Consider the following 19636-nt stretch of genomic DNA (forward strand, 5'->3'; position numbering starts at 1 on the left):
ATATCGAGATCTTTATGCATGCAATAACACATTAAAACACCACTGTTCAAGAAGTATTCGAAATGTGTCCAAATTAGGGCAACTATGGTGGTATCCACACCACACTGAGACACTGAGAACTGGGAAGCTCTGGCCCGTGAGCACTCCAGCTGGAGGGAGGGCGAATGGAGGGCAAAAGAGAGAAACATGCCAAGAGGAAGGCATGTCAAGCCATAGGATGGAGCCATAGCAGGTAAAGTGGTGTCAAAGTGTTATAATTCTGCAGTGTGGATGTTTTCCATGATAAAGGCATGGAGCCAAGCCTCACAAGAAACAACTTAGAAAACAGAGAAGTTTGAAGCAGAGATGTCTAAGAGGTGACATGACAGCCACCTTTAAAAATCAGAAGGACTGTCACATAGAAAACAAATCAAACTGTTTTTCTTCTGCCCTTCACTTACACCTTCCCAGTGAGGTGCCCCCTCACCTCATCATCGGGGCCACATTAAGTCACTTCTTTCCATGAATCCTACTGAGTAGATTTTCCTCTACCGTACTTCTACTTGTACAACATTGCCTTTGCTGCTTTCATACAGTCACCACATATGGTGGGAATGTGTCCGCACCAATTTTTGAGCACCTTCCACCATATGCAGGAACTGCCGATTCTCCAGATGACTCGCTAGCACTCTTTGGCAGAAAAGGTAAATACCTTGTAAGTCTATACCTCCCATAATTTCATAGCATTAAGGCATGACAGTTAACATGCCAAACTACATTAATTTGGTGTAGATGAAGCTAGAATTAGTTGATGGAGCCATAGGCCATTCATTGAAAGCTTTGTGGCTGAGCATGAATTTGATACTGGATCTCTTTAGTCCTTTTTTTTTTTTTTAAATAATCTTTATTGGGTTTTAAAAAATTTATAGACAAAATAGACATATAAATCTCCCGTATCGATAGGTATGTTATACCAACATTGGAACTGATACCTCCACAAAGTGAGGAGGGGCCGGAGATCCCTTCTCCTCCCTTCCGCTCCACAACACATATCTAATTCCCCCCCTCAACACGCATATCCCCCCCCCCCACATCTACCTCCATTCATACAAGACAAGTGTCAGACAAAGCACAAAGTGTAGATACATACAAGTTAAAAAGACTTCCAATTTGTTTCCTGTCAGAATAATTACATATAGTGTTGACTGGTCTATTTTTCCTCGGTTTCGAGATATAGATTCTTTGGCCTAATTATTTGTATATTGAATGATTTTTGGATCATTATTTTCTTTATGTTCCCTGAGCAGGGCTCCCTTCAGCTCTCATCTTTACATATTCGTCTACTTCTGACCAATCCGTTTGCTTCATTGGTTTACCAGAGATACATTTTAAGTGATAGGTTAATCTATCCATATCTCTAATGTCTATTAGTTTGTCAAGCCATTGTTCCACTGTTGGGATATGTTCTTCTTTCCATTTTTTCGCGAAGACCATGCGCGCCGCTGTTGTTATGTACGTAAAGATGATATCTTCATTGCTGTCCAGCTTTAGGTTTTCGTCGATGAGTCCTAATAGGAAGTGATCAGGCTTGCACGGGATGTTCTTTTTTAGAATTTTCTGGGACTCTTCTTGTATGTTTTTCCAGAATTTCTGTGAGATTGGACAGGACCACCACTGGTGGAAATAGGTGCCCGTCGACTTTTTACATTTCCAGCACGTATTCTGGTAGTTCTTGTACATCAGACTCAGCTTGGATGGTGTTAGGTACCACCTATGGAAAGTTTTAAGCCAGTTTTCCTTAAGTGTAATCGAGTAGGTGTACCTTAGTTTCTTCTTCCAAATACATTGCCACTCTTGTAATTTTATCTGCCTTCCTAGGTTTCTTGCCCATAGTATCATACAATGCTTGACCTCTTCCGTCTCTGTGCCCCATTCCAACAGTTGGTTGTAGGTTTTGGCTATGATTTTTTTGTCTAATTTTAAAACTTTGTCCCATGTAGTTTCCTTTTCTTCGAATCCATTTCTTTGGTCCTGTTTGAAACTCTCTCCTATCTGGTAGTATTGTAGCCAAGTGAGATTGTTGAAGTCTTTTGATATGCTTTCCTGGGATTTCAGGGACCAGGTATTGTTAGTGTTGTTTTTCTCGAGTAAATCTTTATATCTCGGCCATTTGTTCCAACCTAGAAGTCTTCTTTGTTTGGCTTCAATCGGCGAGAGCCATAATGGTGTTTTCGTATGGAAGTATTTTTTGTATTTGTCCCAGACCTTTAGCAACGCTGATCTTACGAAATGGTTTCTGAAATTTTTTTCCACATTGGATTTCCCGTACCACATATAGTAGTGCCAACCTACTCTCAGGTTGAAGCCCTCCAGTGTTAATGTTCTTTCATTCTTCAGTAGGGCCCATTCCCTAATCCATGCCAGTGCGCATGCTTCGAAGTAGGTTCTGAGGTCTGGGAGTCCAAAACCCCCTCTATCTATTTTGTCCACCATGATCTTATGTTTTATTCTTGGTTTCTTTCCGTTCCATAGGAATTTTCTAATTTCCTTATTCCATTGTGCGAAGACTCTTACGTTCCTTATGATGGGTAGATTTTGGAATAAGTACAGGAACCTAGGTAGGACACTCATTTTTATTAGGGATATTCTCCCTAACAGGGAGAGCTTTAAGTGTTTCCAATTTACTAAATCTTTCTTTATTTTGGACCATACTATTTCATAGTTATTTTTAAATAGCTGTGAATTTTTGGCTGTTAGCCAGATGCCAAGGTATTTGATTTTGTTGCAGATTTTAAATCCGGTGATTTTACTCAACTCTTCTTGTTTACGCCTGGACATGTTCTTTGTTAGAATCGTTGTTTTGTTCTTGTTTAGTTTGAAGCCCGCCACTGCTCCGAACTCTTCTATTTTGTTTAGCCATTTTTGCACATTCTTGATGGGTTCCTCTATTATGCAGATGACGTCATCTGCAAACGCCTTTGTCTTGTACTCTTGGTTTGCAACCTTCAGACCTATAAGTTCTTTGTCCCCCCTTATCGATCTCAATAGAGTTTCTAATGATAGAATAAACAGGAGTGGGGAGAGAGGGCATCCCTGTCTGGAGCCCTTGGTGATGGAAAATCTTTCAGTCCTTTGGTTGTTAATTTGTAATCTTGCTGTTTGTTCTGTATATATTGCCTGGATTGCGTTTTGGAAGGAGAAACCTATATCTAGCTCTTGTAATATTGTCTTGAAGAAGTTCCAGTGTAGCCTATCGAAGGCTTTCTCCGCATCTAAGGAGAGCCAGGCTACTTCTTTCTGGATGTTTATATCATAATATTCTATGGTGTTTATAATTAGACCACATCTGGAATATTGTGTCCAATTCTGGGCACCACAATTCAAGAGAGATGTTGACAAGCTGGAAAGTGTCCAGAGGAGGGCGACTAAAATGATCAAGGGTCTGGAGAACAAGCCCTATGAGGAGCGGCTTAGGGAACTGGGCATGTTTAGCCTGAAGAAGAGAAGGCTGAGAGGAGATATGATAGCCATGTATAAATATGTGAGAGGAAGCCACAGGGAGGAGGGAGCAAGCTTGTTTTCTGCTTCCTTGGAGACTAGGACGCGGAACAATGGCTTCAAACTACAAGAGAGGAGATTCCATCTGAACATTAGGAAGAACTTCCTGACTGTGAGAGCCGTTCAGCAGTGGAACTCTCTGCCCCGGAGTGTGGTGGAGGCTCCTTCTTTGGAAGCTTTTAAGCAGAGGCTGGATGGCCATTTGTCAGGGGTGATTTGAATGCAATATTCCTGCTTCTTGGCAGGGGGTTGGACTGGATGGCCCATGAGGTCTCTTCCAACTCTATGATTCTATGATTCTATGATTCTATGATTCTAATTGATCTTATGTTATCCTTTACTCCTCTTTGTGGTAAAAATCCTGCTTGATTGTCCCCAATCCAGTCCTTTAAGAAACTTTTGAGTCTTTTAGCTAAGATGTTTGTGTAGATTTTATAATCGGTATTTAGTAGAGAAATTGGTCTATAGTTGTTCATTTCTTGTAGGTCCGAGTTTTCTTTGCCGATTAATACTATGTCCGCTTCTTTCCATGTATCTGGTATTTTGCCCTCTTGCAGTGCTAGATTCATTATTTTTCTTAGAAAGGGAGTGAGTTCTTCTTTCATTGTTTTGTAGAAGGCTGCGGAATACCCATCTGGGCCTGGTGCCTTGCTTGAATTTAGGCTTGCAATTGCATCCCATATTTCCTGTGATGTTATTTCTCTGTTAAGATGCTCTCTTTGAGTTTCAGTTATTTTTTCTAGTTTTAGTCTGGATATGTACTGGGTGATTTTTTCTTCAGGTATATCTTCCTTCGTGTATGTTTGTTCATAGTATTTTTTAAATTCTTCTTGAATTTCCTTATCCGTTGTAAGGTAGGTTTCTCCTTTTTTAATTTTTGTTATACAACGATTCTGTTTCTTTTTCCTTATCATCCTGGCCATCCATTTTCCCGGTTTGTTTGCATCTTCGAATTCTTTTTGTCTGATGTATTTGTATTTTTTGGCAATTTCTTCCAATTCCAGTTGGTGTTTTCTACTTTTCAGTATTTTCAATTTTTTTAGGGGAGATTGGTTCTTCGGGTTTTCCTTAAGCTCCTTTTCATTTTCTTCTATCTGGTGTTCAATTTCCTTTAATTCTCTGTTTCTTTGTTTATTTCTGAAAGCATTTTGCTTTATTAGGTTGCCTCGCATAACCGCCTTCATTGTGTCCCATATTATTTGTGGGGTAACGTCCTCTGTATCATTGATCGCGAAGAAATTTTTTATCAGTTCTTTGTTCATGTTAATATCTTCCTCAGTTTTTAACAAATTTTCATTAAGTCGCCACCTTCTGTGGCCTGGTTTTTGGGATAGTACTAATATTATTGGGCAATGATCCGAAATGTCTCTTGCCATGATTTTAATCTTTTGTATTTTTGTGGATAATGTATTTGAGAGCCAGATCATGTCGATTCTGCTCCATGTTTTATGGCGTGCAGAGTAATATGTATATTCCTTGTCTTTTGGGTAGCAATATCTCCAAGCGTCTTGGAGGTCAAATTCTGTTTTAAAGTTTTGGAAGGTTTTGGGGAGAAGAGGGTTGTGTGTTCTTTTGCTCTTGCTTTTGGTTATGTTCTTATCTAGTTCTTTATCCAGAACACCATTGTAGTCCCCCACAATTATTAGATTGTCATGTTCAGTTTTTTGGATGTTTTCTTTTAGGTATTCTATAAATTTAGTTTTAGGCCCGTTAGGGGCGTAAATGTTGCAGATCAGTGTTTTTTTCCCCTCTATGTCTATCTTTATTGCGACGACTCTTCCTTCCTTATCTTTAAATGTGAGTTCTGCTGCAATTTCCCCCTTGACGTATAATACTACCCCCCTTGTTTTAGTCTCGTGCGATTAATAATATTCTTTACCCATTTTTTTCTGAACTAGAAGCGCTACGTGTTTGTGCGAGATATGAGTCTCTTGTAAGGCTACTATTTGGCATTTTTCTTTATTTATTTGATAAAAAATTTTCCTTCTTTTATTGGGACAGTTGAGGCCATTTACATTTAAAGAATATATTTTTAAATCTTGGTTATACATCATCATTATTGTTATCTATATCTCTGTCCTCCTCCTCAAGTTCTCCTACCTCTCTACCTTCCCCATGTACTATTGTGTGAGTCGGTCTGTGTTCCTCGTCGTCCGTGGATGGTGGTCTTGCTCTTTTGTTTGCTTTGCCTTTCTTTTCTAGGATTTCTTGGGGTTCCCCACCTTGTTCCTTCCTGATCCTATCGTAAAATTCTTTAGCTTGATCCTCACTTTTGATCCAGTGTTTTCTCTCCTTATAGGTGACCATCAGGCCTTCTATTCTCTCCCATCTAAATCTTATCTTTGATTTTGTTAGCTCTTGGGTCAGGAATAGGTATTTCTTTCTGCGGTTCAGTATTGATTGTGGGATTTCCTTTAGTACAATGATTTTCTTCCCTTCTAGTATTATTGGGGTCTTGTTTGCCTGCCTCAAGACCTCATCTCTTGTGCATTTACGGGTAAAGCACACTATTGTGTCCCTGGCTAGTTTGTTTTGTTTGGCATAGCTGGACTGAACCCTATAGATTCGGTCCACTTCTTTCCCCATCGTCTCTTCTTGTATGTTTAGTAGTTTCGCCAGGATACTGGTCATTTTTGATCTTATGTCTTCTTCTGTTTCTTCTTGTAGATTTCTGAATCTAAGAAGGTTTTCTAACTCATTTTGCTGTATTCTCTCAATTTCCTTTTCCAGTTTTTCGTTTTGGCTGGATATGGCTTTTATGTTACTTTGAATTTTTTTTTGTGCTTTCCCTAGGGTGTTATTTTCTATTTTTAGGGCTTTGATTTCACTGCAGGCTTCCACTAATTCTTTTTTCATTTGGCCAATATCTTCTTTAAGTTCTTTCCTTATCATATCCAATTGTGTTTGATGTTTTAATTGTCTCTCTGTTATTGTCTTTAGTTCTTTTTGGTTTGCTTCTTGATTTTCCGTTATTTTCTCTGTAATTTTCTGTAGCTCTTTCCATATATCTTTCATATTTACCTCTTCCTGACCCGAACCCCTTCTTCCTGTACTTTTTAAGTCTTTAAATTCTTTTATTTCTTTCTCCATTTTTGCTTTTTGTGAGGTCATTTTTTGATTTACAAATATCTATACTTTCCTTTTAGCTTTTAGCTTTTAGTTATTTAATACTTTCCGTCACCTCCCTCTTTCTTCCTTTCTTCCCCCACTCTCTTCTTCTTTACTTACTCTATTGAGTGCCGGGGTGGATAACCACTCCTCCTTGTTGTCATTTGTCCTAATCACTTATGGTATATTCTGCCCTCCTTAGAGCTTTACACCCTGGGGGGGGGGGGGGTCCTAATGTCTCTTTAGCCCGCCTTTTCTTTTCTTTCCTATTCCCGTGCGTCTTATTCCTATCTTCTTGTCCTCTTGTCCTCTTTGGGCTCTATGTACTCATATCTTTTCATCTGCTTTATCTAACTTTTCAGACCTTCCAACTCAGGCCCAAACCCTCCAGCCCCCCTCCTTTTCTGCTCTTTCCCAAAATTGTCACTTCTTGTCCCCTTATGATATTGTTATGATATTATTCAATAATAATAATAATATTCAATTAGAGAGTCAGTCAGTTTAAAACCACTTGCCGCTTGCCGCTCTTCCTTGGTGTCTCTTCCCGTTCCGCTGGTCCTTCTGTCTCCCTTCTTGCGTCCTCGGCTGAGTCTTGGCAGGGTTTTCGTCGATTCCGGTTGCCCTTCTACCTGGCTTCCCGCTTTCTGTCTTTCTATTTGGTGCCCTTCTTCCTGTTTCTTTCCCTATATCCTGCGCTTACGTCGCTTACGCTACCCTGCGTCGATTGCGCCGCAACGGTTACGTCTTGCGTCATACGTCCCTGCGTAGCTGCGTGGCTCGTGTCTCTGCGAGGCTTCCGCTGCCTCGATCCTTCTTCCTTCTTCCTTTTTCCGCCCTTGGCTCCGTTGGCGCTTGGCTCCTCCTTAACTCCTCCCCTCCTGCCTCCCTCCTCCTGCAAGGGCCTCTGTTGGTCTCCTCGCGGGTCGAGGAGGGTTCGGGGGGTCTCCTCGTGTGGCTACCTCCTCCGTGTGGCGGCTCCGCGTTTCCGCGTCTCTTCAAGGTCCTTCAAGGTCCCTCAAGGTTTTGTTTTCCAAGGTTTCCTTGATTACTCCCGTATTCCTTAATTGTTCAACTGGTTAGTCCAAATATTTGGTTAGATGTTACTCGGCTGTTCCGGACTTGGTCAGGTCCGTCTCTGGTATCTCTAAGGTCTTTAATTTCCAAATGTCCAAATTGCAGGCTAAATTACAGGCTAAATTGTTCTGTTGTTATATTTCTAATTCTGTTTCTGTTCTGTTACTGTTATGATACTTAAGTTCGGAAGGGTCAAAAGAGAAGGAATAAACTGGTAGAGATGGCTCAAATTTCTGAGCACATTCCTCTCTTTCCCCCACCCTCAGAATCTCGAGCGCTGCTCTTCGCAAGCCATTTCTGCCGCATCTCTGTGTTGTAGCGGTCGCAGCCGCTCAGGCTGTTTCTTTGTTGCTTGCTTGCGTCCTCCTCTCGTTCTATTCTTTCAGACCTTCGGGTTGCCCCTTTCCTGTCCGACAGTGAAACAAACGTCCTCCCTTTGGGGCCTTCGCCCCGGGTTTCTTTCTTTCTTCTCAGTTTCTTTAGTGATAGAGCGGTGGTTGGCGTTTGGCAGTTAGTACGGACCCTGTGGTCCGTTTCTCATGTGGTCGCTCGCACACCCACAGTCCCTAACTGGGACCCACCGGGTTCTAGCGTACCCCTCTGTATCCATCCACAGAGGGAGGGGAGACTAGCTCAACCCAGCAACACACTATGAGTTGCAAGCAGACGACCTGGAGCTCGAGCTACCTGCGTCCTGCCGCCATTACCGCCGACCGGAAGTCCCCTCTTTAGTCCTAATATAGCACCTCAACAGTTACATCACACTACAATCTCACTAGGAAAGTAGACAAAAGTCAGTCTTGATTTTGTTGATCCCATCTGTTCCCTCCATTAGAATATTTTGCAACTCAAAAAGGGTAAAGGCATATCACTGAACCATGGAATCTAAAGTAGTGTCAAACCACATTGATTCTATAGTGTAGATGCATCCTTGGTTTTCTGAGAAGGGCAAAGCTTTTCTGATGTCAAATGGGTGCAGAATTAACATCTAAAAATAGTGTGGTTATAGTGGGTAGAACTGGTGAAATCCACATTCAGTATTTACTCAGACTGAAAGCTCTCTGTGTTAACTTAAATCAGTCAATATCTCTCTCCCTAACCTATTTTGCAAGGTTGTTCCAAGGACAAAGATAGGGAAGTGGGGTCATGTATATACTTGAGTTGAGGGGAAAGTACCATACATACAGAAATATGGACTTACTTACTTACATACATACATACATACATACGGTTTTTCTCTCAAGTGACACATTTGTCATGATAATCTTTCTGTATAATTAAACACAAGCTTCCTGATCTCCAGACATAGCATTTGAATTATGAGTGAAATGTGGGCTAGAATAACTAAGCCAGTTATTCAGGTGGAGGCTTACTTTAAGATCCAGAAAGTACAGAAGGCAATTAATGAGTGTCATTACTTGCTCCGAGAGGAGAAACATCACATTTTCTTAAGGGGGATATCTCTTTGTGTCTTCTGGAACACAAATGAGCTTCTTTAGGGGTGACACGACATCCTTTGATGTCTATGTCAGAAGCAGCTATTATCTTATAAATTCCAGATTGCAACTTCAAGTATGCTACAAGAGCAATGCCTCATTAAAAGCATCGGAAGGAGCCTTTCTTGGAGTCAGCAACTGCCTTGTGAAGTCTTGTTTGGAGGCAATTAATAACTTCCTGAGTTCTAGCAAAGCAGGGTGGTTTTCTTAATCCTGTTTTCTCTTTGGCCTATGCCATGAAAAAAGTATATCATGCCTTTCCAACTGCCCTCTTTTTTTATTACAAATAAGTATAGGATCTAGGATACCCAATGAAACAAATGAGGAAGGATAAATAGCTAATAAAAAGTAGTTACATGACAGAATTAAGAGCAATTATTTGTTCAGTTTCAGAAATCATTTGTTATGATAAAGTGCATTTATTGACCCATAATAGTGCTGAGTAGATAACTGAATATTCACTTCTATCTTTTCCCCCAGGAAAAATGGATCTCCCAACACAGGGTTCATCAATAACAGGCATGGGCTAACTTTCTAACTTGGGAGCTGCATGGTGGGCCAGAGCGGGGTACATGGGTCAGGAGGGAGGGGGTTCTCCCTAAGACCTCTCCCTGCCCTTTCCTCCCCTTCCTCTTCTCTTTCAGAGGCAGAAAGTGAAGGAAAGACAGGAAACGTTTGGAACCCCAAAAGGGTTAGCATTTGTCAGGATGAAATGGTGGATGGGAGACATACAGTGTATCAATTAGACCCTGTATTTGCCTAATCCTGATATAGAATTCTAGAGCTGGAAGAGACCTCAAATGCCATCCAGTCCAATCCCTTGCCATGCAAGAAGGAACAATCAAAGCACTCCCAATAGACAGCATCTGCTGAAAAGCCTCCATGCTCCAAGGCAGCATATGCCACTCTCCAACAGCTCTTATTCTTAAGAAGTTCTTCCTAACCCTTTCAGTCAAATCTCTTTCCCTGCCATTTGAAACAATTGCTCCCTTGTGCCCTGGTCTCTAGAGCAGCAGAAAGTCATCTTTCCCCCTCCTCCTCAAAGGGACACCAATTGAAATCTTGAATCATGGTTCTCATGTTCCCTCTCTAACTTCTCTTCTCCCAGCTAGGAGGAAAGGTGGAAGGAAAAGGAAGGAAAGAAGGAAGGGGAGGGAGGGAGGAAGAGAAGTATGGAAGTGAGGCTGGAAGGGAATGGAGGGAGGGAATGAGAAAAGAGAAAAAGAAGAAAAGACAAAAGGGAAGGAAGGAAAAAGGGAGAGAGGGAAGGAGGAAGGAAAGAGGGATGGAAAGATGAAAGGGTAGAAGGGAAGGAAGGATGGAAAGAGAAAGGGAGGTAAGGAAGAGAGAGAGGGAAGGAGGAAGGGAAAGAGAAAAGGAAGGAAGGATAGGATGATGAGAGAGAGGCGGACCTGAGAAGAGAGCCCAAGGGGCCGCATCTGGCCCTTGGCCCTGGGTTTGCCCATACCTGATCTACACTGTAAAATGAATGCAGTTTGACCTCACTTTAACTGCCATGATTCAGTGCTATCGAATCCAAGGATTTGTAGTTTAGAGAGGCACTACAATTATTTGGCAGGGAAGCCTAAAAGACTTTGTAAAACTATAACTTCCACAATCCCATGGCACTGAACCATGATAGTCTACGTGGTATCAAACTTCATTCATTCTACAGTGTAAATACTCCCATTCAGTAAAGTAGGTTGTGAATGAAAACACAGAGATAGGTGTGTAATGTTTCACGTTGTTTCCCCTTAAAGGAATCCATGAATAATTAGAACAAATTTCCTTTCCACTCCAAGAAAAACTAGGGTTTGAAGGTAATTTTGAGTTCATCACAGGTTCAGCATTATGGTTGTAGTTGCAAAGATAGCAGCATATTCTGTGCTAGAGAAGATACAGTTTTTTCTGTGTTGAAGATACTATTTATAAGCCAAAATATAACTTCTGTCATAAAATAAGGGTTTGCTCTGTAAGACTGTGTGACCCTTGTGGTCTCTTCAAACTCTGTGATTCAGAATCTGTTCTCTATGCACTGGGTGCAGGATAACTTCAGGACCCCTGTACAGGTTGCATGGCATACAAAGCCCTGTTACTTAAGAGAGGGAATCAGTCAAAGCATTGGATCTAGACAGCAAGAAAACCATTACTACTGCTCCCTCAAAATATACTGTCTGATTACTTGAACACTCTGCCTTATATGAGCCAGGCAGGATATAAAGACATAGCATGGCATAGTGGTTTGAATGTTCGATTGGGTTGCATCTGCGCTGTAGAATTAAAGCAGTTTGACTCCACTTTAACTACCATGGCTGAAAGCTATGGAATCACGGAAATAATAGTTTTACAAGGTCTTTAATCTTCTCTGTTAAAGCATGCTGACGCCTTACCAAACTAGGACCCTGGAGACCATGAAAACTACAGGGTAATTTCAGCCTTTGTCAAGTCATCTTCTCTCAGTGCCAGAGGAAGCCGCCACAAACCTCTTTTGAGCACATCTTGCAGAAAAAGCCCAGCAACAGGGTTGTCATAGAGTTGCGATAGGTCAAAAATGAAAAAGCACTCAGCAACAATAAACAACTGGAAACCAGAGATACAATCATGCCTGTTTTCAGATTTCACTTACCTTTGAGTTCACCACTTCCAAGGAGACATTCTGAGGCATAGCACTTGGAACTGAAATGAAAAAGAGAATGTTGGATGAAATGCAGGTGGGTAAAGATGGAATTCGTCATAAAACACAATGATAAATCTTTACATGTTTTTAAATTATCCCCACATACATTTAAGTCACTTTTCCTTAGTTTATGATAGGAAAGGAAATACTCCAAGTGGTACCTCTGAGGTGCCATTTCTGTCCAGTTCTATCCAATCATACTTCAAATATAATTTATCTATCAGCCAATTAAAGACCTAGTTAGAACATAGGAAATAGCCACAAGAACTGAGGGAATCTGAGAGCTTTAACCTTTAAAAAAGTACTCTTTCCAACTTCTGCATTTGGTTTAATACTGAATATCATTTTTCAGTGACTGAATAATGCTCTTACATGCTAAAGATTTCCTGTATGAAGTTTTTCTGTTTTGTTTTTTTTAAAAAAAACATGAACAATACAATCATAACATCATCCAAAATGCATGTGGAATGAACTGGCTCGTTTTTAAGCAAGTCCAGTTTGGGTGCTTTGAGTTTATAATTCAGGCAATAATAAGAAACAGGGTTTCTACGATGATGGCTCCTTGACTGATTGCCAGAAGTTGGCATTAGTGGCAGTTGCCAATGGGCTGCTATCAATGAAGGACTATCTATCAGCCTATAGTTGTTTTATGTTGCCACTCCCTACCTCTGAACCAGTGGTTTTTTTTTTACTTAAAAAAAAATCAAACATAGTATCTGGGTGGGAGAGAATAAGCCTCTCTCTTGAATAGCTCAGCAAGAAATGAGTATGCAGCGTTTAAAAAATAGTGGGTTCCATTTGGAACCACATTACCCACAAAGGTTTCAGATGGCATAAGGCTACTAATGAAGACAAATTAATATTGTCTACATATTTCTCATAGCCTGGTTGCTGTTTTCAGCACAAGAAAATGAATTGATTATTTTAGCTCAAGTGGCAGCCACAGGCTTCCATGTCAGCAGGGCAGTTAGTCCACTCGGAGTTTTAGTCCAGACTGTAAAAGAGCTAAATTATTTATTTAACCAAGGTGTTGAACCTGATCCCTAATAGAGATTTAGTACCTTGAATAGTTGCATTAAAGTTCAGACTAAGTCCAACCGAGCATGTCACTGCCCCATTCACACAAGCCATGATCATCTGTTGATTAGAGTAGAATCACAGAATAATAGAGTTGGAAGAGACCACATGGGCCACTGCTACAAAGGTTAACATCAAAGCGGGGTTGCCTCTTTGGGGAGCTGCTTTGGAGGTAGAACGAGAGCAACGGCTAGTATCTTTGGCTGGGAAGGGGAGGATGTCATAGAATCACAAAATAACAGAGCTGAAAGAGACCACATGGGCAATCTAGTCTAACCCACTGCCATGCAGGAAAAGCCCACTCAAAGTACACTGACAGATGACCATTCAGCCTCTGTTTAAAAGCCTCCAAGGAAGGCGCTTTCACCACATTATGAGGCAGAGAGTTCCACTGCTGAACAGCTCTCACAGTCAAGAAGTTCTTCTTAATGTTCATGTGGAATCTCCTTACCTGTAATTTGAACCTATTACTCCAAATTCTACTTTCCAAGGTAGCAGAAAACAAGTCTGCTCCCTCTTCCTTATGACATTCTTTTACATATTTATACTTGGCTATCATATTTTATCTCAACCTTCTCTTCTTCAAGTTAAAAATACTCAGCTCTTTAAGATGCTCCTCACAGGGCATGGTTTCCAGACTCGTGTATAAATCTAGAACTCTTAGTAAAAAAAAAAATCAGCCTCCAAAACCACCTGTGGGTCAATGTAAGTACTATACCTTAACTTAGTGGTTCTCAACCTGTGGGTCCACAGATGTTTTGGCCTTCAACTCCCAGAAATCCTAACAGCTGGTAAACTGGCTGGGATTTCTGGGAGCTGTAGCCCAAAGCAACTGGGGACCCACAGGTTAAGAACAACTGCTAACTCTTTTCAAAAAAAGGAAACACCCCCTTCTCTGAATAGGATGGTGAAAGACAAGGCCTTTTTCTGTCCTGATATAACCTGAAAGAATCTTCATTTTACACTACTTTCACCGCCACAATAATGTTTCTAGCCTATCTGAATGCCTGGGTCAAGAAATGTCAATCAGGGATGGCGAGCCCCTTGAGAATTGCCCTATATGTGTAATGATTATTGATATATACATGGTTCCTATCAAAACCCACAATTTTCTTAACTTATACATGTGTGTGTGTGTGTGTGTTTGTGTGGATGGTAGTTCCACCTGACTGTCTCTGAGCCTTTCACATTGCTTCAGAACTATTTGTAAGGAGATTGAAATGATGGGTTGTCAGTGGCAACTTTCTGGTAAATTCTTCTCCTTTTTTCCTCTTACTGTGCTCTCTAACCATCATCAAGTAAGGGGAAAGTTACTCTGACAAGAGAAAGATGCTCACACCAGAGAGGCTACTGTTGAAGTGGCAGTTTAAGTTGTCACCAAACCTGACACTGACCTTGGTGGTACCCTATCTATGGGAGACACAAGACCATTCAGCTGGCCAATTTTGGATTTCCTCACTTTGAGGAGCGAAAGGAATACTAGCTTTTAATGAGTTATATTTTAATAGTGCTCTAGCTGTTTTACTACTGATTATTATCTTTATCTTTCAGATTGTTTTATGGTTTGACTTTTTATGAGTGCTTCTTGATTGCTGTTCTATGGTTTAATTGATTGTTCTAATTGCTGTGGATAACTTCTTTGAAAAATTCATTCTTGTGCAGGACAGCGGGAGAGCAATGGGCATGGAGATGTCAGGAAGAGAAAGGAAAAGGGAAGGGTGAAAGGAGAAGGGAATAGAAGGAGCAATGAGGAAATATTTCAAATTGCAGCCCCCATCAGCCCTTGTCATTACAGCCAATGATAAAGAACACCAGGAATTGTAGTCCAACAATATTTAAAGTTCACACTTTTCACACTCCTGTTCTAAGATGTTTCTACATGGTTAATATCCATATACTTGAATTGTGGATTGAGGCATAACTTGAAAATGTTACTTTGTAGACTATACCCCTCAGAATACTTTGAAAAGCATGGTCAGTGGCCTTACAGGTTGAAGGATTTTGTGACTTCTAGTCTCTTCCCCCACAAAACAATCCCCAAATATTCCTAACTATTACCTAGCTGGACCCCTGTTCTCAGGCGGAGAGCTCCACTAATACAGCAACAGTCAAATGATACAGAACCTAACAGCAATTAGATTATATTGCATGCCAGTGTAATTAGTAATATCTAACTAGCAAGAGTGTTGTTTAATTATTTTCAACTTTTGTAAAATAAGATTATATCTTAATCTTGTTTTAAATTACTGAAAAATGCCCTGGGGGAAAAAGCCAATGACAAATTCAATAAATAAATGCAAAACTAAGCGGAATCCTGAAAGGACAAGTAACTGGTTGCTCGGTTACCTTTCCTGGGCCCTAGAATCATGGAGTTTAAAGAGACTCCAAGGGTCATCTAGTCCAATCCCTTGCTATGTAGCAAAGCACAATCAAAGCACCTCCAGAAAAGCCTCCCATTTCCAAAAAAATCAGAGAAGGAGAATCTACCACACTTCTAGGCAGCAAATCGTACTATCAAACAGCTCATACTATCTGGAATTCCTCCTAACAATTAGGTGTAATTTTTCTGTAGATTGAATTCATTGTGCTCTAGTCTGGAGCACCAAAAACAAGCCCACTCCATCTGCAATGTGTCCTTCAGTCATATATTTAAATACAGCTATCACATCACCTCTTAACCTTCTCTTCTATGGGAAAAATATATCAAGCACCCTAAACTTCTCCAGATCCTTTGGCCACCCTTTCTGGACATGTTCTATCTTGTCAATATAATTATTTAATTGGAATATCCAGAACTATACACAGCATTCCATTTGAGGTTTGGCCAAACCAGAATAGATTGGTATATTTTTCTTTTGATCTAAGTAACTAACACTCTTAATTGACAGTATTGTGCTCCTAATTGAATATAACTGCCACGTGGAAAAATGCAGGATAGACAGGGAGATATAACACCAAGTTCCTGTCCCTGCCCCACTTTGGCTGATTTTTTTTAAAGTGGAGCCCCTGCTACATCACTTGCATTCTATGCATGATTTTAAAATAAAGGTATCAGATCATGCAGTTCTGTGATATAAGATAAATCTGCTTTTTCCACTTAGAAGCTTTAAAATTCATGAGTTTCTTTTCAGACATAAGAAAGGTTGGCTACTTTTATCATAGAAAATCAAAACCCAATTAAGGTCTTTTTTATGAAATTGGCTGTTTTATTTCTTAATGATCAAGTTGCTCTCTGTGTGTCATTTTTTTTACTAAACTTGCTATCTTAATTAAAGATCAAAGGATTTATGATGTTACAAATAAGAATGTGATACACCTGTTTTCTCAAATAAGATATTCTCACATGAGTTGGCCTCAAAACATTTCTCAGCATATTAGCGTTTCATGGAATCATAGAATCATTGAGTTGGAAAAGACTCCCAGAGTCATCCAGTCCAAATCCCTGCCAAACAGGAATACCCAAAGCACTCCTGAGAGATGGCCATCCAAACTTTTGTTTAAAAACCTCCAGGGAAATGATCCTCTACTACCATTTTCCTAATGTTTAGGTAGTTGTTTTTTACTGTAGCTTGAATACATTGCTTTGTGTACTACGGTGCATCTACTCTGTAGAATTATAGTAGTCATGGCTCAATTATAGTCATGGCTCAATGCTATGGGATGCTGGGAGCCTTTAGCCTTCTCTGCCAAATAGTGCTTGTGTCTCACCAAAACATAGCTCCCAGGACTCCATAGCATGGAGATGGGCTAGGGAAACACACATAAATGCACATACATTTCCACTTAGCAAGTATTAACCACATGATATGGAATTCTAGAAAAAAGGTCAAAGGGGATTCTGGGAAATGCAACAATAATAAGGTAGACAGATTTCAATACCTCGTTGGTGTATTTTATCCCTTAGAGGAATGTCCCAACATGAAGATGTAGGGTGATCACACCCATTTACACCACTGTCATGTGACTCTTTCTCTCTCCCTGCCCCACAACACCATAGTTTTCAATCTGTGTGGTCCCACAGTTTCCACCTTTGCTGCTATGAAGACGGGAACCAATTTAAAACTGTTTAATTCAGTTTTAAAACAGTTAAGTTTAAAACCTTGTAACCTTGTAATAGAAAATAAACAGAACAGCGAACTAGCAGTAGGTATGTGTGATGTTTATTACTTTATGACATTTAAAAATCAATTAAGTTATTGCAGACTGTTTATTGATATTCACTTCACTGACAAAATATCTACCAGTTCTTAATGGTGTGTGTATGTATAAGCCCTAAAGGGGGTGGTTACAGGATAAAAACCTTGCAATGATTCCTTACACTAAACCAATATAATAATCGACAGGGACAATTTTAGTAGATAAGACAGATTGATCATATTATGAGTGAATATGTAAAGCCATGATAAATGGTTTGCATTCTTAATATTTTTCCTTGATCTACTTATTTATCATGATACTGTTTTACAATTCCAGGAACTGGGGGTGGAACAGTAATTCCATGTGATTTGGTATCTGTGCTGATAATTCATTCTTATTGGTATTTGAAGATAATAGGATTGACCCATTCATAAATCTGAACACGGTATAGGAAAGAGTATCTCAGAGGGAGGAAAAGGAAGGGGAAAAAAGAAGGAAGATGATGAAGCACATCACCTTATTCAATATTCAGAATACAAAATTGTAGAAAACGAATCAATGGCTATATCTGAACAAGTTCTATAATTATATGATAATGTATATATTTTTTCTGCCAAGTTATAAATGTAAGCTTGTTTCACAAAGGAAAAACATACTGTGTGAAGAAGAGACATTCCCACAAAATTCTCTGTTATAAAGTCTTACCCAAATCTAACTTATCTAATAGGGGTTGTTAGTGCAAAATTATTGTTACTCCTTATAAGTCGGATCAAATTCATTAAATTCATGCATACATATCAACATTAGAAACATGCAGGAAAAGGGGGATAATTTTTTTTGAATCAAAACAGTAAACAATGATTTTTGTTAAAATTTTGTAACTTTCGGATGCCTCTCAAAGTCAGTTTAATTTTCAGCATAAACATTAAGCAATTTTGGCAACATTGTTGAATTTGCAAAGAGGACTAAAGTAAGTAAGTAATAGGATAAATCTATGCTAAGTTGAAGTTATGTGGTTAATTCAATGTCTAAGGGGATTACTGTCATGGCTATTGGGGGGTGATATTTTTGTTTAAATTGAAAAAATCTCTTAAAATCAGTAGGTGTGTGAACTTTTCAGAAAATTGGGGGGAGTTAATTCCCTGATTATCTTGTGTATATAAAATTCAAGTAGATAGATTTTGTCGTTTTTAAAATAAATATATTGATTGTAAAACATTCAAAAATTCCCAATAAATTAGTGCATGACTGGAACATTCTTAAACTTGATGGGCAAACAGTGGAAAATGTATGATACAATTATAACAAGTTTCATCACAATAGGTCTAAAAATGAGGGAGAAATGAGCCTCTGAAATTTCCCCATTTGCTTACTTAATGGAAAAAGTAACAAAATTGCACTAGTCTCATTATAGTAACAAAAATTTTCTGATTTCCAGATATTTAGAGGTGTTTGTTAAGTCCAAGCAGTGCTAGTTAGCATAACCAACGTTGAGTAATATTGGGGATTGCAGCTCAACTGTTGGCATAAAATACAAATTACAAATTCAGCTGGTTTGTTGTAATTATTCTAATTTAACTGTATTTTGACAATAGCTGACATCTCACCCTGTATTGTTATTTGTGCTATGCTAGAAATGCTGTAACTGCAGTAAAATGTGCACAGGGCCACCCTATCTGATATTACGGCTACAGTGGCAGATCCTGAGAACATCCTCATAAAAAAAAATTCAGCTACATTCTGTGCGGGTCACATAAGATAAGAAATACCACATGTTCATTAGATATTACTCATTAATACTTTGTCATTTGACCTAGTCACACAGCTGCCAGCATTGCTCCACTTTGTCAGGTACCATGTGAAATCTGACACCCCATGCCCCGCGTCACCCGGATTCAGGTGAGGGCAATCACATAGGGAAGCATGGAGTGTGCAACTTCCCCCATTGATTCTACAGCAACATGGGAGCCCTCCTGTGTTGCCATGGTGGCAGCATGTGCCGGCTCCACCCTCCTTCACTCACGGAGCTGTGCCCGTGTCATCTGATGGGAGTTGACTGGCTCCATGGGTGACCTCGGTTAAAATCGGTACATGCCACCAGTTTTACCCCCTTGTGAAGAGGTCCCTAGTCTGCTTAATTCTGATGTTCTATAAAATACTGATGCTTGAAATAAATTCTGTCTTTCTCAGTCAGAGCTGCTAGTAGGGTGGACTCAAACCAGTACTGTGCTTAGTAGTTCATTTTGCCAAAGTTATTGTCATCTGTATGTTCAGTTAGGTCATGTTGAAATTCAGTGAGTAACTGCTATATAGCTCTGTCAGCATAAATGTATGCTTTGTCTCCTTGAGGAAGGATCATAGTCATTATTGAAAAATGCATAAAACACTATTTTCTCTGCCAAGAGGAAATATACCATTTTTGAAATGATTTTTCTCTAGCCTGATTTGAGAACAAATCAAGGAATGGTCTGCATCCCTACTTTTAAGGGGAGTTAACCTGTGATGTGAAGAGAGGCAGTTGGGAAATGAG

At 39.8% G+C, this 19636-nt stretch overlaps 1 protein-coding gene across 4 annotated transcripts in view; it reads right to left on the minus strand.

The window, feature by feature from the left end:
- The window catches only part of DCC (DCC netrin 1 receptor), a 1101219-nt gene that overhangs the window by 267923 nt on the left and 813660 nt on the right, over positions 1 to 19636 (minus strand). For all 4 annotated transcript variants that reach the window (XM_060761267.2, XM_060761265.2, XM_060761264.2 and 1 more), the window contains exon 12: positions 11842 to 11891. In XM_060761267.2, coding sequence (XP_060617250.2) covers positions 11842 to 11891 — 50 coding nt within the window. The remainder of the gene's footprint in view (positions 1 to 11841; positions 11892 to 19636) is intronic.

The sequence above is a fragment of the Anolis sagrei genome, chromosome 2 (genome assembly GCF_037176765.1).
Source record: "Anolis sagrei isolate rAnoSag1 chromosome 2, rAnoSag1.mat, whole genome shotgun sequence".
Taxonomy (NCBI): Eukaryota; Metazoa; Chordata; class Lepidosauria; order Squamata; family Dactyloidae; genus Anolis; species Anolis sagrei.